General features: G+C 45.1%; 2 protein-coding genes and 1 long non-coding RNA gene across 6 annotated transcripts in view; 2 read left to right on the top strand and 1 right to left on the bottom strand.

Annotated features, from left to right (window-relative positions):
* Positions 1–14349, bottom strand: part of LOC310702117 — a 143102-nt gene extending 128753 nt beyond the window's left edge. Inside the window, exons 1-2 of the long non-coding RNA XR_014523259.1 lie at positions 14237–14349; positions 12082–13636 (exon numbers count right to left, since the gene is read on the bottom strand). This is a non-coding gene — a long non-coding RNA (uncharacterized lncRNA). The remainder of the gene's footprint in view (positions 1–12081; positions 13637–14236) is intronic.
* Positions 1–22169, top strand: part of LOC310701040 (complement C4-A-like) — a 338535-nt gene that overhangs the window by 196603 nt on the left and 119763 nt on the right. The window lies entirely within an intron of this gene.
* LOC310701141 (zinc finger protein 621-like) lies at positions 980–12534 on the top strand. 4 transcript variants are annotated; one of them, XM_083491486.1, is made up of 8 exons: positions 980–1548; positions 2032–2282; positions 3987–4113; positions 6020–6127; positions 6288–6368; positions 8085–8186; positions 8471–8538; positions 9621–12534. In XM_083491486.1, the coding sequence occupies exons 2-8, from the start codon at positions 2259–2261 to the stop codon at positions 9672–9674; spliced, it is 564 nt and encodes a 187-aa protein (XP_083347612.1). In that variant the 5' UTR covers positions 980–1548; positions 2032–2258; the 3' UTR covers positions 9675–12534. The 4 variants fall into 4 exon arrangements, with proteins under 4 accessions (XP_083347612.1, XP_083347611.1, XP_083347610.1 ...); XM_083491484.1 differs by having other exon boundaries at positions 1049–1548; positions 8471–8572; XM_083491483.1 differs by having other exon boundaries at positions 1050–1548; positions 2145–2282; positions 8471–8572.

The raw sequence follows: 22169 nt of genomic DNA, 5'->3' as shown, positions 1-22169 counted from the left end.
GTGGCTCTGTGGGTTAAACCAGAGCCTAGGACTTGCCAATCAGCGGTTCGAATCCCTGCGACGGGGTGAGCTCCTGTTGTTCGGTCCCTGCTCCTGCCAACCTAGCAGTTCGAAAGCACACCAGTGCAAGTAGATAAATAGGTACCGCTCCGGCGGAAAGCTAAATGGCATTTCTGTGCACTGCTCTGGTTCGCCAGAAGAGGCTTAGTCATGCTGGCCACATGACCCAGAAGCTGTACGCTGGCTCCCTTGGCCAATAAAGCGAGATGAGCGCCGCAACCCCAGTGTCGTCCGCGACTAGACCTGATGGTCAGGGGTCCCTTTATCTTTACCTTTAAGGAAAAGTGGGACATTCTGGGATCAAATCAGAAACTGGGACAACTTCTCTAAATCAGGGACGTCCCTGGAAAATAAGGGAACTTGGAGTAAGGTTACCAGATTTTTTTCTATGAATCTGGGGACACTTTTCAACTTCCTACTAAATAGATGGAGTTTGTCAGGAAACTGATTTGTAAATACGGGGACTGTCCCTGGGAAACGGGGACATCTGGTAACCTTAACTTGAAGGGTCTGGGATTCTCCCTCCCCTTCATCTATGCTAATGAAAACACAGAACTAGATGGTATTTTTGGTTCAGCTACTAAGGTAAAAAGCTCACTGGAAGGACAGATCGTGAAGCTGAGGCTCCAGTATTTTGGCCACCTCATGAGAAGAGAAGACTCCCTGGAAAAGACCCTGATGTTGGGAAAGATGGAGGGCACAAGGAGAAGGGGATGACAGAGGACGAGATGGTGGGACAGTGTTCTCGAAGCTACCAGCATGAGTTTGACCAAACTGCGGAAGGCAGTGAAAGACAGGAGTGCCTGGCGTGCTCTGGTCCATGGGGTCACAAAGAGTCGGACACGACTAAATGACTAAACAACAACTAAGGTAAAAAGGTAAAGGACCTCTGGACGGTTAAGTCCGGCCAAAGGCGGCTATGGGGTATGACTCAGTCCCACTAACCAAACAAATCGGAAGCTGCCTAGAGTGGGCAGATATCAACAAATATTATTATTATTATTATTATTATTATTATTATTGGCCAACTTCCTTCTAAGGAGGAATATCCAGGTCTGCTCAATCTCAGGGGATGAGGTTGCTTCATTCTGGAAAGCAAGAAACGCAGAGGGAAGGAGAGGGAGGAAGATTGCAGACCCTGACTCCAGACATCATCCACCCCCCCCTTCCATCCTCTCCCTTCCCTTCATCCATGAGCTCAGGCAGCAAGACACAGGATGGTGCCTCCTTTTGCCAGGAGTCTGGTCCCGACTTCAGTCACATGACGCGGAAGTGGGGAAACAAGCCTCCATCCCCCCCTCCCCCGTCCCCTTCCAACACAAACCTCACTGTAAGAGAATAGCAGCTGCGGTGGCTGCAACGTCGAGCTGGGTCTGTTGGCGAAGAAAACGAACCCCAAAAACAAAAGCGCCTCTCCCGGGGGGAGGCAAATGATGCAAATGGTGCAGGATAGAGTTGGAGAAGAAAGATCCAGGGACGAGAGGAAGGGTAGGTGAAGAAATAGAGTGAGCCCCCTGGGCAGGGAAGCCAGCGGGCAAAGGGGGCCTGCTGGGGAAGGGGAAGAAAGAAAGGGGGGCGGCGACGACTGAGACAAGCATCTGGGGCTCAGAAGAGGTCGGAGGGAGGGTTTATTTCTTAGGGGACGCGTATTTGTTTTGTCCCACTGGCTGCTTCTAGATAAACAGGCTTTGCAGGGATTTATTGATACATTTATTGATTCCTGCCAACCTAGCGGTTTGAAAGCACACTAGTGCAAGTAGATAATTAGGTACCGCTCCAGCGGGAAGGTAAATGGCGTTTCCGTGCGCTGCTCTGGTTTGCCAGAAGCGGCTTAGTCATGCTGGCCACATGACCCGGAAGCTGTACGCCGGCTCCCTCGGCCAGTAAAGCGAGATGAGCGCCGCAACCCCAGAGTCGGCCACGACTGGACCTAATGGTCAGGGGTCCCTTTACCTTTACCTAATGATTTAGTTGTCCCATAGGAGGACAAACCATATAATTTTACCCGCAACCCTTCGCCTTGCTTTCTCATTGTTGCTCTCTGATTGCAAACTCCTCTCTCTCTCTCTCTCTCCTTTGTAAAGGGCATAATCCTGACTTGAAGCCCTGAGTACTTTTGCCCCGCACACTTTTCCCGTATTCAGTACGGCACAACATTCAAGATCCTTGCTAGATGTACAGATCCTTGGAAAGTGGAAATGGCTGCGACAGGGTGGCCTCAGGTATGTTGATGGGGCTGGGCTCACCCAAGAAGACATTCTGCTGTCTGGAGGCAGAACTCTTAATGTGCAGCAATAAAACCAAGCTAAGCAGGGTCTGGTCTGGTTTCAAACTTGATGGGGGACCACATTTTGGGATTCCTGCATTGCAGACTAGATGACCCTCAGAAGTCCTTTCTAACTCTACAAATTCTATGATTCTGTGACAAATATCCACAGATAAACATGCTGAATTTCATCACTCTCTAGAGCATCAGAATATCTTCCAATTGATACTATGCACAGTTCTTTGAGCTGCTGGAATTTCTTAGGCTGCCAACATTTTCTAGTACCTTGGATTTCCCTCCACCCTTCAAGAATATGAGGGAAGTACTTGGCTGCTGGCCAGGGATGATGGGAGTTGAAATTCAGCAAGATCTGGGGAGGCAGGCCAAATTTCCCCTCACCTGTGCCATTGTCCTTCATAGTTTCCCAGCTGTCAGAGTGCAGCCCACTTGACCCACTAATGGTACCACCAACAGAAGGAAGAAATAGATGCCTTTCACTCTTTCTTGCGCTACCTTCATCTCAAAAGACGTCCTCCATTGTTTCCGGCAGCTGATCTTCAGTGTCATGAAAGAGCAGCAAGTGGTTAATTATTTGATTTATTATTTTCCCCTTCCAGGGGAAGGGAGACTTGTTCGTGGGAGTCCAGGAAAAATTGGAAGTTGCTTTATATCGAGTCAGACCGTTGGTTTATCTAGCCATTATGTCTACACTGACGGGCAGAGGCTGTCCAGGGTTTTAGCCAGGGACGTTCCCAGCCCTACCTTGAGATAACCAGGGATTGAACCTGACGCCTTCTGCATACAAGGCACTTCCACTGAACTGCAGCCCTTCCTCAGTTTTCAGCCTCAGGTGCCAAAACACCTTGGCTGGTCTATAAGTCCAGTATTGTCTACTCGTGACTGGAAGCTCAGAAATAAGACCTATCCCTTCCAACATCCAATTTCACACAATGGCTAACCAGGTTTCCGAGCACAATTCAAAATGTTGGTGCTGACCTTTAAAGCCCTAAACGGCCTCGGTCCTGTATACCTGAAGGAGCGTCTCCACCCCCATCGGACACTGAGGTCCAGCTCCGAGGGCCTTCTGGCAGTTCCCTCCCAGTGAGAAGTGAGGTTGCAGGGAACCAGGCAGAGGGCCTTCTCGGTAGTGGCACCCACCCTGTGGAACGCCCTCCCACCAGGTGTCAAAGAGAACAACAACTACCAGGCTTTGAGAAGACATCTGAAGGCGGCCCTGTTTAGAGAAGTTTTTAATGTTTGATGTTTTATTGTGCTTTTAATTCTGTTGGGAGCCTCCCGGAGTATTATTATTAATAATAATTCATAATAATAATAATAATAGCGCAGCTGTGGAGTCCAAATCGGTTCACTGTGTTGGTTCCAGGCCTTCAATCCGAAACAGCTTTGTGGGGTCTCAGGTGGAGGTTTTCCCCGTTACCTTACACTGGATCCTTTTTATCTTGAATGGTTCCGTCTAGTGAACTCTACTATTGAGCTGTGGCCTCCTCAAAGTCAAAGTTCACATCTCTGCTTAGATCACCAGCTCTCAGTTGTGGTTCATAAGCCAGGCTTACCTTCAACGGGATGGTGTAAAAATTGCTGACACAATGTGTGTGAAGCATCTGAGGCACTTGGACATTGTTTGCTTATGTTTCCCCAGGAACTGGTGACTTTTGAAGATGTGGCCTTGTATTTCACGCAAGGGCAGTGGGCTCTGCTGGATCCGAATCAAAGAGCTTTGTACAGGGAAGTCATGCAAGAGAATTACAATCATGTCGCTTCCTTAGGTAAGGACCCCTTTGTAAGGGATATCTGAACAGAGATTGCATCCATCAATCTTCTTCTTTGGCGATCACTCGTAGCCGAGTAAGATTGTCTTCCATACACGGTTTTAACAATGAGTCTGTAAGTGACTTTGGAGGCCAATTCTGGATCCACACTTCCTTCCACAGTGGGGACATTGGTTTTCGGGCGGGAGTTGATCACAGTGTGGATTTGCCAAGCGTGCCTTCCTCTTAGCACGTTTCTCCCTTGCGTCCTGAGTTCAAGTGTCTTCACAGCCCATGACACCTTTGGTAAAGGCTGTTCTCCAACTGGAGCGCTCTCAGGCATGTGTTTCCCAATTGTTGGTGTTTATACTACATTTTTTTAGATTTGCCTTGAGGGAGTCTTTAAACCTCTTTTGTGGGCCATCAGCGTTACATTTTCCATTTTTAAGTTCGGAATAGAGTAGTTGCTTTGGAAGACAATAACCAGGCATCTGCACAACAGGACCAGTCTAAGGAAGTTGATGTTGGAAGAATCATTGCTTCAACACTGGTGATCTTTGCTTTTTCCAGTACACTGATATTAGTTCGCCTGTCTTCCCAAGTGATGTGTAAAAATTTTCAGAGACACAAGGTTCATAGGAACATGCAAGCCCACTCACCATGACAAGGTGATGATCCAGTGAGTGAGCATCCATTAATGTACCTCCCAAAACCTAAAAAGGGTTGGGGAAAGATCCTTATGGGTTTGGGATTGATATATACCCTGTCAGAATGTCCAGATTTCGTCTATACTTGTGAATCCTTTTAGGAACAAAGGGGCCTCAGACCTTTGCTCCATGTAGGCCAGTATTGACTACAGCAGTGGTGGGCAACATTTTCAGCTCCACAGACCTTATCAGGATTGGCCTCCCGAGCCAAATTTAACAGGTGGGCAAGGCTACCCACCTGACAAAATCCTTTACATGGTTTTGTAAATCTTCCCTACGCTTGATCCTCCTTTACACCCCCAATCTCTGAAGTTGGTTCAGTTTAATTATTATCTTTCTCATTCTTATCTTTGCCGATCACTCGTAGCTGAGTAAGGTGGTCTTCCATAAACACGGTTTTAACAGTCGGTCCATAAGTAACTGTGGAGGCCAATTCTGGATCCACATGTCCTTCCACAGTGAGGACATTGGTTTCCAGGCGGGAGTTGATTATGGTGAGGGTTTGCCAAGCGTGCCTTCCTCTTAGCACGTTTCTCCCTTGCATCCCGAGTTCATCTTCAAAGCCCATGACACTTTTGGTAAAGGCTGTTCTCCAGTTGGAGCACTCACAGGCCAGTGTTTCCCAGATTTCGGTGTTTATACATTTTTTTAGATTTGCCTTGAGACAGTCTTTAAACCTCTTTTGTTGACCACCGGCATTACGCTTTCCATTTTTAAGTTTGGAACAGAGTACAGTGGTGCCCCGCAAGACGAAAAACCCACTAGACGAAAGGGTTTTCCATTTTTCGATGCGCTTCGCAAGACGAATTTCCCTATGGGCTTGCTTTGCAAGACGAAAATGTATTGCGAGTCTTGTGATTTTTTTCCCTCCCCCCCTTTTTCTAAGCCGCTAAGCCGCTAATAGCCTTTTAGCTGCTAATCCGCTAAGCCTTTAATAGCCGCTAAGCCTTTAATAGCCGCTAAACCGCTAATCTGCTAAGCCGCTAATAGGGTTGCTTCGCAAGACGAAAAAACCGCTAGACGAAGAGACTCGCGGAACGGATTAATTTCGTCTTGCGAGGCACCACTGTAGTTACTTTGGAAGACGATAACCAGGCATCTGCACAACATGACCAGTCCAACGAAGTTGATGTTGAGGAATCATTAATGCAACATGGATCTATACTTAAAGCCTGAAATTCTATTCAATAACATCTTTTTAAAAACTCTTTGAGCAGGATTTCCACTTGTCAAGCCTGGTTTGATCTCCTGGCTTGAGGAAGAGCCATGGTCCGCAGAACGGCCGGGTTTGGAGGAGACAGAGGCTCCCTCAGAACAAAGCGCAGGTGAGGGAATGAAAAACAGAACTCATAAAAAGTGCATATTTGTGCGAAAACTCTAGAGATTTGTACCAAATCTAGTTCTTCTCTTACTGGGTCAGAAAGCCAACCTTCGCTTGACCTTTGCCTCTGAATCCCAATTTCCTTACACTTTTCTCTTGATCAGGGCTTCCTGATGTGATAATAAAACTGGAGGAAGAAGGGGGTCCATGGAACCTGAATCTGCAGGAATCCAACACCTTCACAGGTACCAAGATCTACCTTTCTTTACCTGTCTGGATTTTTTCCATGTTAATTGAACAGCTCTAAGTAATTTTGCCTCAAGGCGATACTTCTGCACATTTTCCCAACACTCTTGTTTTTTTGCAATATTGTTTCTGCTGAGACTAACTTTTCTGAAGCCTGTGCAATGTTGTTGTTGTTTGTTGTTGTTGCTGCTGTTGTTGCTATCAACATTATTCCAGTACAGTCATACCTCATGTTGCGTTTGCTTCATGATACGTTTTTTCAGGTTGCATCCTGCGGCAACCCGGAAGTACTGGAACGGGTTACTTCCGGGTTTCGCCGCATGTGCAGACACGCAAAATGACATCACGCGCATGCGCAGATGCGGCAAATCGCGACCCACAGACGCGAGTTGCATTCCGCTCATGTTGCAAACGGGACTCCGGAAGGGATCCCGTTCGCAACCAGAGGTACCACTGTAACAGGATGTTCGTGTTGTCACACTGCTTTGTAGCCATTTCTTAAACATTTTTATTTAATTTTATTCTGGAAAAAGTATTCATAGACTGAACTTTCATGGACAAAAAGCAGTGTACAACAAAATGTACAATTAGAATAACATACAAAATTCAATAAGAACAGGACAAAATAGGCATAAAGATGATCGGCTCACCTTGAAAAGCCACTGAATAGGCCTATTGGCTTAAAAAGATTCAGGTAGGTAGCCGTGTTGGTCTGACACAGTCAAAATATATTAAAAAAATAAAAAATATTGTCCAGTAGCACCATATATATATATATATATATATATATATATATATATATATATATATATATGGTGCTACTGGAAAATATTTTTTATTTTTTTAATATATTTTGACTATATATATAGGCATAAAAAGGGTGAGTGTGCCTGCTGCATCTCTGCAGGAAGAGTGTTCCACAGTCTGGGGCAAGCAATACTAAATGTCCGAATCCTAGCTGAAGCCACTCGGGCTTCCAAAACATGGGGGACAATTAATAGTGCTCCACTGGACAGTGTCCCCGATCGCAGGGGGAATCTATATTTACATATATTTAATTTGGAACGCAGCAATCACAGCTTGTTGTTTTTGCACCTCGTTTTCCTTACCGCCTGGATTTTTACTTCTTCCACACTGTCAGGGAACTGACATCGGAGCGAGAGGCGAAGGGGAGGCTCCCAGATGATGCTGGCGAAGGACCCAGCAGCAGAGGGAGAAACAGCTCAGTAGAGGGGGAAGTCAATCAGCGCAACACCAGGGATAAAGGGGGGCAGACGGGGGAAGTGGAGAGAGGGCTCCAGGACTCTTCACTGGACATCAGTGAGGAGAGCCCAGGTCCTCCACTACCCACGCCTTCCCTGTGCAGAAGACTCCCGTGCAGTGAGAGGAGGAGGAGACTGGGTGTCAAACAACTTTTATGTTGGAAGAGGTTCAAGAAACGCCCACTGACGGATTCTGCCAGTGACTGAGGCAGCCACGATGAGAAGGGGCTGTGCAGTCAGAAAGGTTTAACAAGGCAAATTAACCGAGAAAGACACCAGTTTACGCACGAGTAACTCATACCTATTACACACACCCTTCCAACGTTCAGCTTCACAGGATGCCGCAAGTTCTCGTGTTAAAAGAGAGAGAGGAAAACTCTTTACCTGCTTCCTCTGTTCTACATGACGTCATCACCCTCTCTGTTTGTCTCGCCTCTTTTTATCCTGACTCAGGACTTCCTGGTGTTTTAATAAAGCAAGAGCGAGAAGAGGAACCAGGGGTCTTGGGTGATCAGAGAGCTGAGGAACGGCCCAGTGCTGCTGGTGACCAATCAGGTGAGGGAGCAGTTCATCTACAATCCCAGGGGATTCTGGGAATTGCAGCTCTGTGAGGGGAACGGGGGCTTCCTAACATCTCTCAGCACCCTTAACCAACTACAGTTCCCAGGATTCCTTGGGAAAAGCCATGACTTTATAAATGACATGACACTGCTTCCAAAGGATATAGTGCAAATGCAGCCTCACTCTCTGTTCTAATAGCAACAAAAGAAAAGTTGGTGTCTTTTTAAAAAAAAATCTAGATGGTCACACCTCACATTCTCCTCTTTCCTCTAACTCAGGGTTTCCTGGTGTGATAATAAAGGTGGAGCCGAAAGAGGAACCCTGCGTCCCAGTGCTCCAAACACCTGTGGGAAGCACATCTGTTTTGGGAGTCCACCCAGGTAAGAGATGGGTTCAAGTAGCTGATGATCCACAGCCAATATGCTTTGAACCTAGTTTGGTTGTCATTTTCCAGGCCAGTGATATTCACACCGATTGTAATAAAAAAAGGAGACCTTCTTCTCTTAAAGCAACGTAGGGAGTTGCCTATAGCACCACAGACCGTTAATAATAATAATAATAATAATAATAATAATAATATTTTTTTATTTATATCCCACAGTAACTGCAGTTAGCTGAGGGTGCTGACAGTTGTTAGGGACTCCTGTTACCCTCACAGGGCCGGAAGTCCCAGAGTGCTTTTACAATCAACCCTTCTTCCCAGGGAATTTTGGTGGGAGATCTGAAAGAGGAGTGAGGGGGCCTTAATACAACTTTCGTCCCCGGCTAAGGGACTCCTTGTCTCATAATTCTGACTTTTAATGCCCTAAATGGCCTGGGCCCAGTATACCTGAAGGAGCGTCTCCACCCCCATTGTTCAGCCCAGACATTGAAGTCCAGCTCCAAGGTCCTTCTGGCGGTTCCCTCACTGCAAGAAGTGAGGTTACAGGGAACCAGGCAGAGGGCCTTCTTGGTGGTGGCACCCGCCCTGTGGAACGCCATTAGATGTCAAGGAAATAAACAACTACCTGACTTTTAAACATCTGAAGGCAGCCCCGTTTAGGGAAATTTTTAATGTTTGATGTTTTATTGTGTTTTTAACATTCTATTGGGAGCCACCCAGAGTGGCTGGGGAAACCCAGCCAGATGGGTGAGGTATAAACAATACTTGTTGTTGTTGTTGTTGTTGTTGTTGTTGTTGTTGTTGTTGTTGCTTTTTTCCCTAAAAAATGTTTAGGGGTACTCTCATTTTGACTCACAAAAATCACCATTTTATAGTTCAAATTGAGAAAAATAAATACAGTAAATGGACAAAAGTACAAAGATTCATAAAATGTTTAGGTACCCCTGCACCCCCCCGAAAAAGCACTGATGATGTGATTATTATTATTATTATTATTATTATTATTATTATTATTATTACTAGTACTGCTATCTTTCTCTTAATAGGCAGCAGGTGTGAGGAAAAAGGAGAAGAGGGTCTTCCAGGAAGCGCTCACCTAGTGGCAGCAAACAAAATATCCTTAGGAATTACCGAAGGGAGCATTTCGCAGTACCAAGATATCGCCGCTAACCGAGGCAGAGAAGAGCGGCATCAGAGAAATGACCTGGGAGAGAGATCAGGAAGGGCTTTACCTTGTCGGGGAGGTGAAAAAAGTGAAACCAAAATGCAAAAGAAAATTCACAAGTATGGGAGAACTCTTCAGAAAGGAGAGAAACATTATAAACAATTAGCTTGTGAGAAGAGAATGAATGGGATCTACTGCCTTCTTTCTCAGAGCAAAGGCCGCAAAGGAGAAAAAAACCATGCTTGTTCAGTCTGTGGTAAAAGCTTCAAGTGGAAAAGTAACCTGATTATCCACGAAAGAATCCATACAGGAGAGAGGCCGTATGCATGCTCAATCTGTGGTAAAAGCTTCAGCAAAAGGTCGTACCATGCTGTCCATGAGCGAATGCACACTCAAGAAAAGACATACACTTGTTCAGTGTGTAATAAGAGCTTCATCCATAAAGTCAGCCTTAGGAGGCATGAGCAAGTCCACACAGGAGAGACCCCGTATAAATGCTCCAACTGTGGGAAGGGCTTTAGTCAGAAATGTAACCTCCTTTCACATGAGAGAATCCACACAGAAGAAAGGCCTTACCCGTGTTCATTCTGCGGCAAAAGTTTTAAACGAAGATCAAACCTCAACAGCCACAAAGTCAGCCATACGGGAATAAAAACAAATATGTGCTCGATCTGTGGTAAAAGCTTCAGCCATAGATCAAACCTCGTTAGCCATGAAAGAACTCACACCGGAGAGAAACCGTTTGCATGCACAATCTGTGGTAAAAGTTTCGCTGACAGAACACACCTTATTAAACACGAGAGAACTCATACAGGTGAGAAACCATATATGTGCTCAATCTGTGGGAATAGCTTTAGCCACAAATCAAATCTGGTTAGCCACGAAAGAACCCACACAGGGGAAAAACCATACCCGTGCTCAGTTTGTGGCAAAAGTTTCACAGATAGAGCATATCTTCTTAAACACCAGAGAACTCATACAGGAGATAAACCATTCAAATGCTCTGTCTGTGGGAAGAGCTTCAGTCGTAAGGATTACCTTATTAGACACAAGATCATCCATACCGGAGAGAAACCATACATGTGCTCTGTTTGCGGGAAGAGTTTCATGTGGAAAAGTTACCTGTCTATCCATGAAAGAATCCACACGGGAGAGAAGCCGTATACATGCTCTTTCTGTGGTAAAAGCTTCAGTGAAAAATCGTACTACATTGTACATGAACAAATGCATACAGCGGAAAAAATACATGCTTGTTCAGTCTGTAGTAAAAGCTTTGTTCATAAAGTAAGCCTTATCAGACATCAGCAAGTCCACTCGGGCGAGACACCACATAAATGCTCGATTTGTGGGAAAGGCTTCAGTCAAAAATGTAGCCTTATTTCACACGCAAAAATCCACACAGAAGAAAGGCCTTTCACATGCTCCTTCTGCGGCAAGAGCTTCAAGCGAAGGTCAAATCTCACCAGTCACGAAAGAATCCATACAGGAGAGACCCCCTATGTGTGCTTGGCCTGTGGCAAAAGCTTTAATTGTAAAGCGCATCTTCTTGGACATGAGAGAACTCATACAGGGGAGAAACCATATTCATGCTCGGTTTGTGGGAAGAACTTTGGTAACAAGTCACAGGTGGTTATACACGGAAGAATACACACAGGGGAAAAACCATATACTTGTTCACATTGTGGGAAAAAGTTCAAGCACAGGACAAGCTATACTGAGCATCAAAAAATCCACACGGAAGAGAAACCGTTCATATGCTCAGCCTGTGGCAGGAGCTTCAGTCGGAAGGAGCACTTGATTATCCATGAGAGAATCCACACGGGAGAGAAGCCATATTCATGCTCGGCCTGTGGGAAAAACTTCAAGCAGAAGTCAGGCCTTACTTCACATGAGAGAAGCCACTCGGCCGAAAAGCCACACTCGTGTTCCACCTGTGGCAAAACTTTCAAGAATCAAGTATACCTGAGGAGACATGAAAAAATTCATATGAGATAAAGGACGAGGGTGGCGCTGTGGGTTAAACCACAGAGCCTGGGACTTGCCGATCAGAAGGTCAGCGGTTCAATTCCCCGTGACGGGGTGAGCTCCCATTGCTCAGTCCCAGCTCCTGCCAACCTAGCAGTTCAAAAGCACTTCAAAGTGCAAGTAGATCAATAGGTACCGCTCCGGCGGGAAGGTAAACGGCGTTTCCGTGTGCTGCTCTGGTTCGCCAGAAGCGGCTTGGTCATGCTGGCCACATGACCCAGAAGCTGTACGCCGGCTCCCTTGGCCAGTAAAGCGAGATGAGCACCACAACCCCAGAGTCGGTCACGACTGGACCTGATGGTCAGGGGTCCGTTTACCTTTATGTTTGAAAAGCCTCAAAAGGAACTTCTCATGCTCGTCAGACTTTATTTAAGCATCAGAAAGGTGAGGGTTGTGTGTGTCACAAGATACGGAAGACGTTAAGGCACAGACGTGACCCAGAAACCCATACCAGAGACAGAAATAATACCTGCAATATTTAATAAAGCACCAGTGATCTTTTTTCTCCCAATGATCTATAGTATTGGACTTAACAGTGCTGTTGTGAATACATTTCAATTTTTCAAACTTTTCCTGGGCTTGAATTTCCTAGCTTCATCTCATAGTCTGAAGACTAATTGCCACCCGCTTCAACTTCCAGATCTGCTTTTTCGAACATTTTCATCAATTCCAGAGCACGTTTGTTTTTGTAGCTGTGTGAAATAACACTTGGTTTAGCTGCAGATGTGTCGTAATATATAACTTATTGAATAAAGAATTTTAGAAACTTGGCTTTTTGTTTACCCAGGGGTGCAGAGGTGTAGTTCTAATGTTCTGTCATCTGTGAATGATGAAAGTATGGGCCTAAGTCATATTTTCAGCCTGCTCTCCATAGCACAGCCATACACAGAATGGGGCACTGCCCCACCAACGCCAGTCTCCCCTCAGCCAGCCCCCCCAAACTGCCAGCTGCCTCCTCCTTTGTCTCAATGTTTCCCCTGGAGAAAGCAAGGAAGAGGATGGGGGCAAAAGCTAGAATTACTTGGCTCGGCCTGGTCATTGGCTCTCTGGCTCCACCTACTGTTAGCCTCCAGCTTTTCACCCTATCAGTTCCACCAGCCACCAGCCACCACTGGGTAACCATAACTAAGCTCTGTGTGTCTGTGCCATATATTTAAAACTGAAACATACAGCCGTGGCTTTCCCCAAAGAATCCTGGAAACTATAGTTTGTTAAAAGTGCCGAGAGTTGCATATAGTATAAAATGGACCAAAGTTTCTGCCTGAGGTGAGATTTTTGTATCCTACGGCTCACGGTGTCCTTAGGATTCATTGCCTCCGCACACTTGGATCAATCAATCAAATCTTTATTATGGCCATAGACCAGCATAAGTAGGGTGGGGTACAATCATTTAAAATCTGCAAAACGGTTTGGAAAGCTAAAAATTATTAAAACAAGGTATATATAAAAGACTATAAGAATCTAAAAGAAGAGTTAGGAGCATTAAACGGATGTGGAAGAGCATAAAAGGTTAGTACAGTGATACCTTGGTTTACGAACAGCCCTGTTTACAAACTATTCGGTTTACGAACTCCACAAAACTGGAAATAGTGTCCTGGTTTGCGAACTTTACCTTGGTTTATGAACGGAAGCCAAACGGTGGAAGGGCACTGGCGGCGGGAGGCCTCATTATGGGAAATCGCGCCTCAGTTTAAGGATGGTTTTGGTTTAAGAACGGACGTCCGGAATGGATTAAGTTCATAAACCGAGATCCCACTGTATATAAAAGGCTATGGCTTATCAGTTTACAGAGCACTTTATATAAGTGTTCATTAAATCTAGTTTGTGGCACAGGTCATCATCCGATGAATTTTGAACGCTGCAATGCAGAACCTGTTGTCTTTGTCCATGGAGTTTTCTTGGCAGGGATACGGAAGTGGCTTGCCGGTTCCTGCTCCAGGTGGATCACATTTGGTCAAAACTCTCCACTATGACCTGTCCATCTTGGGTGGCCCTGCGCGGCATAGCTCATAGCTTCTCTGAGTTATCCAAGCCCCTTCACCACGACAAGGCAGTGATCCATGAAGGGACCATAAAGAAGGCTGATCGCCAAATAATTGGTGCTTTTGAATTCTGGTGCTGGAGGAGACTCTTGAGAGTCCCATGGACTGCAAGAAGATCAAACCTCTCCATTCTGAAGGAAGTCAGCCCTGAGTGCTCACTGGAAGGACAGATCCTGAAGCTGAGGCTCCAATACTTTGGCCACCTCATGAGAAGAGAAGACTCCCTGGAAAAGACCCTGATGTTGGGAAAGATGGAGGGCACAAGGAGAAGGGGACGACAGAGGGCGAGATGGTTGGATAGTGTTCTCGAAGCTACTAACATGAATTTGACCAAACTGTGGGAGGCAGTGGAAGACAGGAGTGCCTGGCGTGCTCTGGTCCAGGGGGTCACGAAGAGTCGGACACGACTAAACAACAACAAATGCAGAACCTGATAACATTGTATGTTGTAGCAGGGTTGGTATCTGAAAGCAGCAGGGAGGTAAAGAATTGTCCTGTGGGCCCTGGGTACTTATGGAGTAATGGGGAGATGAGGCTGATATGATATAATCAAGACACTGGAGAAGCCAGTGGCGTAGCATGGGTTGTCAGCACCCGGGGCAAGGCAAGTAATTTGCGCCCCCTAACCCGTGGATTTGCGCCCCCTAACCCTAACCCCCAGATGTTGCGCCTGGTGCAGCCGGCCCCCCCTGCACCCCCCACGCTATGCCACTGGGAGAAGCACATGCTCTATTGCTTCTATTTGTCCAGAATCACAGGGGCATTGTCTCTCCCAAGTAAGCAATCAGCCATACATCCTAAAGTCTAGTGCAGGAGTAGCCAACAGGGTGCCCTCTGATCTGGATGTTATTGAACTGCCAGCTCCCAAAGCCCTAGGGTCCTTTGGAGGAAAGCATTAGCTGTGAATTTAAATAAATAAACAAGCCTCAGCCAGCATTGCCAGTGGACAGGATCTAGCACACATTTAAAGCGTGCGACACTCCTTCCTGAAGCATCTGGGGAGTTGTAGTTTCCCCCAGGCATCTCTGTCGAAGTAACTGGGAATTAGGACTAAAGGGCTGCATGCTACAATCAGCTGTTTTTGCCTTCCGTCTACATTTTTTTAAACATGATTTTATGGAGTTTTCCATATTTCATTTCATTACACATACCTACAGCTTACATTATTACTCAAAAAGAGCAGCGACCTCCTTCCTCTTTTCTGACTTCCCTATAACTTTAACGTATCTGTCGCATTTCAATAGTCACTTCTTTACCTTATATCAACTTTTAGAAGCACCCTCTCGTTGGTAAATTAGCTCCTTAATTCCACATTACCAAACATTTCATGTTAAAGCTACAAACCTCTCTACAAAATTTTTTAGATGCATTTATTTCCACATTTGGCCACAAGGTGTCGGTTTTTCACCACAAACAATTTTGACGGCTGCTTCGCTTTTTTTACTGTTTGTGTTTCTGCATATTATTTGCGAGCTCCTCCACCTGGGAATAGTCCATCGAGGAGGAGGAAAACTCGGATACTAAACCTCCGCTGCCTTGCGGGACATCTTCAGGAAAAGAAAAGAATAATAATAATATTCCCAAAAATAAGACCAGGTTATTTATGTATGCGACGTCAGCAGCAAGGGTTATAGTGGCAAAACACTGGAAAGCTAAAAATACACCCACTAAAGATGAATGGGTAGTCAAATTGTCCGAGCTCGCGAAGCTGACAGATGCAATAAGAGATAAACCTTAAAAGATGGTGAAAGAAGAATGGAAATGTTTAAATAATTATCTAGGGGACAAGAGTTCATCAAGAAAGACCTGGTTATGTTTAGAATGATACCGCATAGAGAAATGCTCCCCGATACCAAGATAAGGGATTCTTTGGAATGCAGATAGAGAGAATTGATAAGAAAAATGATCTGTTGTGATCTTGATGGAAGCATACAATAGATGAGCCTTTTTGTGTTTTGGCTCATCTTCCTCTTTTTTTCTTTTTCTCCCCCCCCTTTTCCTTTTTATTTTTTCTTTCCCATAATGGCTTATGTTTTATGCCACGTACTTTGATATTTTTTGTAGTTTTTTAGCTTTTCTCATTATTATTAAGGAATCTTCTTTTGTAATTTTGGTTGTCTATATTTATATGTATTTGTTTAAAGCAAAATAAAAGTATTTAATAATAATAATAATAATAATAATAATAATAATAATAATAATAATAATAATTTATTTATTTATTTATTTATTTATACCCCGCCCATCTGGCTGGGTTTCCCCAGCCACTCTGGGTGGCTTCAAACAAAATATTAACATCCTTAAGACATTTGTTACTTTAAAATCTGGGTGTGGGGCTACTCTGCCACCCAGCTCGTTGGAAGAAAAATGAGCTCAGCCGGAGACAGGAGCAAACTGCAGAAGATCCAAGTTTATTGCGCAACAGGTTCAAGGCGAGATTGAACAGCGAGAAAGGGGTGACATGAATTATTGAAACTTCCCTCCATGTCCCAGAATACAGTGCAAAATACATCCCAGTTACATCATGAATACATTAAGAAGAGGTTGGGTTACACAGATTACATCACGAATACATTAGGAAGAGGTTGGGTTACACCGGATTAACATATGGAGGAGGGAGGGGGGAATATGCAGAGCTGGAGATATGGAGGAGGGAAGGGGGAATATGCAGAGCTGGAGATATGTGCAGATAAGCACATCCTGAGAAGACAATGGTCCATGTATGCATAGTCTGTCACCTGGCATCCCCCGGAGGAAGGGCTTGGCAGAGCGATTTGACCGGATTAGGGTCTTGCTTGAAGGATTATGGAGGACAGGGGAGGTGTCATGGGGTCCTAGAGAAATTGAGCAAATTGGCACGTTGATTTTCTATGAACTTTATAGATTTTAGTCCCTTTTGACATTGACAATTGGAAATAAATGGATATATTGTAGCGAAGAAGAAGGTGAAGAAGACATGACCCCCCCTTCCGTATCACATTGAATGTTGTTTTGTGCACCTCCTTGGCAACTGCTGCAGCCCAGCTGGTGCTAAACCTCTTGCTCTGCTTTCCTTTGGACCACATCCCTGAGGCCGAGAGGGGGTGTGTGTTTCTTATCCTCTGGGCAGCCCAGAACCTCTAAACACACTGCCCCGGCTTGTGCCCCTCGGAGGTCACTTGGGTGCTGTTATTAACAGTTTTTGGCTTCGCCCCTGGAGGCGCATTCCATTGTCAACAATCCCAACCTCACCTTCCCTTTTAGACACACCCTTTGGAGCAGGGAAGGGCAGCTGTTCTTGCAAGGCATGCCAGAAGGCAGTTGCTTCATGCAAGAGATAAGCGTATCTCACTTCAGTTGCAAATGGGTTTGTTCCTTGGTGAGTAGAAGATCCAATCAAAGTCCCACTCCCGCTGGTAATGCTATTGCAAAAAAGGACAATTCCTCAAAGGCTTTAGAAGCTCAGACTCTCCCCATGCCTATCGGAATCTCAGCCAGAGGGTATCAAAATCTGTGAAGTTTGGCTCCGGCATAGCAGCCAACTCCTATAAAATATTTATTGTGGGCCAGCCCCCCCCCCAAAGTGGATGGAAATTGCCATTCAAATGGTGTGTGTGTGCTGTGTCATGTGATCAGTTATGTGGGTGGGATCATCCACTGCCTCATCTGCAGATGTGTGTCATCTTCTTTCTTCTTTGGTGATCACTTGTAGCTGCGTAAGATTGTTTTCCATAAACACGGTTTTAACAATGAGTCCATAAGTGACTGTGGAGGCCAATTCTGGACCCACACGTCCTTCCACAGTGGGGACATTGGTTTCTGGGTGGGAGCTGATCACTATGTGGAATTGCCAAGCGTGCCTTCCTCCTAGCACGTTTCTCCCTTGCGTCCTGAGTTCGAGAGTCTTCAAAGCCCATGACAACTTTGGTAAAGGCTCCAGTAGTAGATAGGTAGCCGTGTTGGTCTGCCATAGTCAAAATAAAAAAATTCCTTCCAGTAGCACCTTAAAGACCAACTAAGTTAGTTCTTGGTATGAGCTTTCGTGTGCATGCACACTTCTTCAGATACAAGTGTGCATGCACACGAAAGCTCATACCAAGAACTAACTTAGTTGGTCTTTAAGGTGCTACTGGAAGGAATTTTTTTATTTTGGTAAAGGCTGTTCTCCAACTGGAGCGCTCGCAGGCCAGTGTTTCCCACTTGCCAGTGTTTATACTACATTTTTTTTGGATTTGCCTTGAGAGAGTCTTTGAACCTCTTTTGTTGACCACCAGCATTACGCTTTCCATTTTTAAGTTTGGAATAGAGTAGTTGCTTTGGAAGATGATAATCAGGCATCCGCACAACATGACCAGTCCAACGAAGTTGAGGTTGAAGAGTCAGTGGTTCAACAGCATATTGCTGTTGCTCCTGGTTCTAACTTTTAAGCTGCTGTTCCGCTCCCTGCTTCCCCCAAAGAAAGGACAGACTAGCAGCTATGGTTGTTGTTGATTGCAAATTATGTTTATTATATGCAGTGCTTTTTTCTGGGAGTACGCAGGGGTACACATACCCCTAAACATTTTGTGAATCTAAGTCTGGGCTCATTGAGGGGCAGTATTTCAATGTGAGTAGGAAAATGAGAGTACCCCAAAATATCTTTTTTTAGAAAAAAAAAGCAAGCACTGATTATTTGTGAAATGCAATAAAATGCTTTTCTGAAATGCAGACACGCACTTGAAAGCAGAATGCAGAATAAAAGCAGAGATGCGATCTTGCCTGAATTGATTGGCTTTCTGATTACAGTTGCCTCAATTCTCCATATGTAGGGATAAGAATCGCAGATCTGCACTTTGGAGCCCCTCAAGAGCTGATTGGCTGCCAAGTGAAGCGGCGTTGGCCCGCCCCCGCTTCTCCATTCACAACCATTATCCATTCATCCACAGAGTTGCAGTCTCTGACTGGCTCCTTTTCTCGTGGCGGCGATTTTGATTTCGTTGCCCACTGCTTCGGCTCCTCCTCTTGCTGCTCACCAGAGCTGCTCCGGATCGGGCAAAAAGGGGTCCCCTTGCTCCTCTCTCCGCCGGATTAGGAGCGCTACGAATTCCTGCTTTGGCCGGACGTGCAGACGGAAGGATTCTCCGGCTCGGATCCGCTTTGCTCACCGATCTCGTCCCTCAAGATCTCTAAGGTGAGAGAGATTTATTGCTAAATAGGCGCGCCTCACCCGGCAGGACCCTTTCCTAGCATGTTGCGCGGGAGATACGTGTATACGGTCGTGTGAATGGCTATTATTTTGCGATACCCCCCTCTCTTTCCTTTGCTCCCTATCTCTGCTCTTCCCGGACTCGTAAAAATAAAGGTAATCTTTTTCTCCGAGCCCATTTGCAGATCCGGATCAAGGAGTTGAGCGAGATTTATGGCTCAACAAGTTCGCGCGTAACGCTGCGGGCTCCTTGCGTGGGGATGGCCTCACGTGCACACGATACGTGTGGGTGCGTTTCATTTAGCGATGGGAAGATGATTCCCCCCTGGCCTCGGTTTTGTCCTTCCTGGACATCACTGGCGATTTTTTAAAAGAATCGGGACTGCAGGTCTCTTTCCGCGAGCTGAGTGAGCTATAGAAATGAAGATGAAATGAAGATGAAATGAAGGGTTCAGATTTCTCAGAAATTGCTGTTAAATTAGAAAGAAAAACGGGGCGGGGTGGGGGGAGAGGCAGATGAATTTCTCAAGAAGCCGGAACTTAAATGTGTGTATCCGTCTTGTCTCATCTGCTTTGCGTGCAGAAGGTCCCGGGTTCAAATCCTGCCACCTCCAGGTGCGGGTTTTAGGGGCGCGCGGGTGGGGGAGTTTAGCTCCCAAAAAATCCAGCGCCATCCACGCTCTTTTTAGCACTTCCCACGATTGGCAGCGACGTGTTTGTGTTGCTGGATGTTTGTGTTGCTGGATGAGTGTTTTAGGACTTTCCTATTGCACGCGGTTTTGCTCTCTGTTTGCACCTGGATTTTAGCCGATTTAACCTCTCCATCTTTTACCTTGCTAGTTGGATAAGAGCCAAGTTTTTGTACACAGCAGCTAAGAAACGCGGCAAATAATACGGCGTTCACTTGTAATCTACATCATGGGAACCATCCTCATGATTTTTAAAAATGAAGTTAAAAGTGCCTCTCTCACATCCAGCCCCCGGTTTACCTCCTTTCCCATGTCGTTTAAACATAAACCTTTATTGTCGATTGCCTAGAGGTTTTATTTTAAAAAGTGGTGTATGTGTTAAATAAAATAAAATACAAACGAAGCTGTTTCTGGACCAGGGATTTTCCAACAAGCTTCAGTGGCAAGCTTAAAAATATCCATGTTGACATTAAACACAGAAATAGAGAGAGAAAAACAAAAAAACCCCACACATATACAAAAAAAAGAAACAAGAATCCCTCTTTCTTAATTTCTCGTCTTTCATTAACTTATTTTCCTGACTTCCTCACGTCTCCCTTTTTTGTATCCCTCTTAAAAATTGGTTCAGCAAATTCATGACCTATTAGTTTATCTATTATTAATCCTATCTTACATTTTACCTTGTTGCTAGAATCTCTTCAATTCATTTCAATGTCTGTATTTTTGTATTTTGTAACTTGTATCTTTTTTTTGTTCTATGTATTTTTCTAAACTTTTTAAAACTTTTTCATTGATAAAACTTAATAAAATATTATATAAAAAAATATCCATGTTGATTTTCGATTGTACTTTGTGAATTACTTGGAATGCAAATGGCAAACATTAAAATACCATTCAAGAAAAAATATATATGAAGGAACAAAATGCAATTGAAAACCATTGAACACAGGAGGAATCTGTCCCCCTTTGTGATGAGATCTGCCTTTCCTAAATACTTGAGGGAGGGTGATCATCTTTCTTTCCAGGGTGTAGGAGAGGCATTTCTTTGATCCCACATATAAAACGTAATAAAACATTAAGCATTAAAAAGTTCCCCATATAGAGCTGCCTTCTGATGGCTTCTAAACGTTCTGTATTTTATCTCCTTGGCATCTGATGGGAGGGCCTTGCACAGGGCTGGTCCCACTGCTGAGAAGGTCCATGCGGATGGGGCAGGGCTTACATTTCCCATTTCAGATTAAAGTTCACAGGGATCCTAACTGCTCCATCTCTCTTCCAGGTGGGGCTGCTTCAGGAGAAGGAGAGTGGTCCCTCACAACAGGAGTGGAGCCATGGCTGAGGAGAGGTACAGGAAGAGGATCCGGAGTGAAGTCACCTGTTCCATCTGCCTCAGTTACTTTACTCGTCCGGTGGAACTGGGCTGCAAGCACAACTTCTGCGAAACCTGCATCTTGAGGTGCTGGGAGGAGTCTGGTAAGAAAACCAGGTGCCCCGAGTGCAGAAAGGCTGTCAAAAGAGACTACAAGCAAAACAGGCTTCTCACAAATGTGGTCGGAATCATCAGTGAGTGGGATGATTCTGAGGAGAGAGAGGCTCAAAGGAGGCGCTCAGAATGTCAGAGGCACCAGAAGACCCTGGACCTCTTTTGCCGGGACGACGAAGCCCCCTTCTGTGGGGAGTGTGACACATCCCAAGGGCACAGCGGCCACAGGGTGGTTCCTGTGGAAGAAGCCGTCCAAGACTACAAGGTAAGAATGAACCATTCATAGGAACGGCTAGTATATATGATGGGAATTAAAATCATAGAATTGTAGACTTGGAAAAGATCCTGACGATCTAGTCCAGCCCCCAGCAATCCAGGAAGATGCAGTTGTCCCATAAGGGGATCGGACCTGCAACCGTCATGTTATAAGCACCATGCTCTAACCAAACTGAGCCATTCAGCAATCAAGGTTAAAGGCTGTCCATAAACCACTGTCTCCTTGAGTGAGCGTTTATCCCTCTAATCCTAGGTGTGTGGGAGGCAGTCTGCTGTCAACTGACTCTGCACATGCTCAGGAGGCCTCTCATCTAATTATTTTACACATCCTAAGATAGATATTGGCTTTTATGGGACTGAGGTTTGCTTTGCCGTATAAGACTCCACTGGATGTGTATATTAGGTATTATTGTGTAAAAAAAAATGATAATTAAGCTGATCTAGAAAGATTGAACGATGTTAAGGTGGCCTTTCTAGGAAAAATAAATGCAGCTCAAATGAGTGCACTTTGCAAACTGCCTTTCCTGTTTCAGAATCTAATTCAAAGAGCAGAGCAAGGATTGCAAGTCGGGAAATAACTAATACATTGATTTATTTGGGATGGCAGGAAATGTACAATTGCTTTAAAAAGGCAATCAAATAATAAAATCTAGGAAGATGGCAGTTTGGGCATCTCAGAGATGCTTGCTGTTATAAAGTGGGAGTTGTGCAGTAGTTGGCATACTGGCGTAAATTTAAGATAAATATTTTA

The sequence above is a fragment of the Podarcis liolepis genome, assembly GCF_965112155.1.
Source record: "Podarcis liolepis genome assembly, chromosome: 2".
NCBI classification, from domain to species: Eukaryota; Metazoa; Chordata; class Lepidosauria; order Squamata; family Lacertidae; genus Podarcis; species Podarcis liolepis.
Note: the sequence above shows the minus strand (reverse complement) of the source record. Positions and strands in the feature narration are given on the sequence as shown.

Excerpts from the sequence above, each read along its gene's own strand:
- LOC310701141 (XM_083491484.1), top strand. The coding sequence starts at position 2,259 with ATGGCTGCGACAGGGTGGCCTCAG. Across the intron at positions 6,369-8,084 it reads GGAATCCAACACCTTCACAG|GACTTCCTGGTGTTTTAATA; the intron begins GTACCAAGATCT and ends ATCCTGACTCAG. Across the intron at positions 8,573-9,620 it reads TGTTTTGGGAGTCCACCCAG|GCAGCAGGTGTGAGGAAAAA; the intron begins GTAAGAGATGGG and ends TTCTCTTAATAG.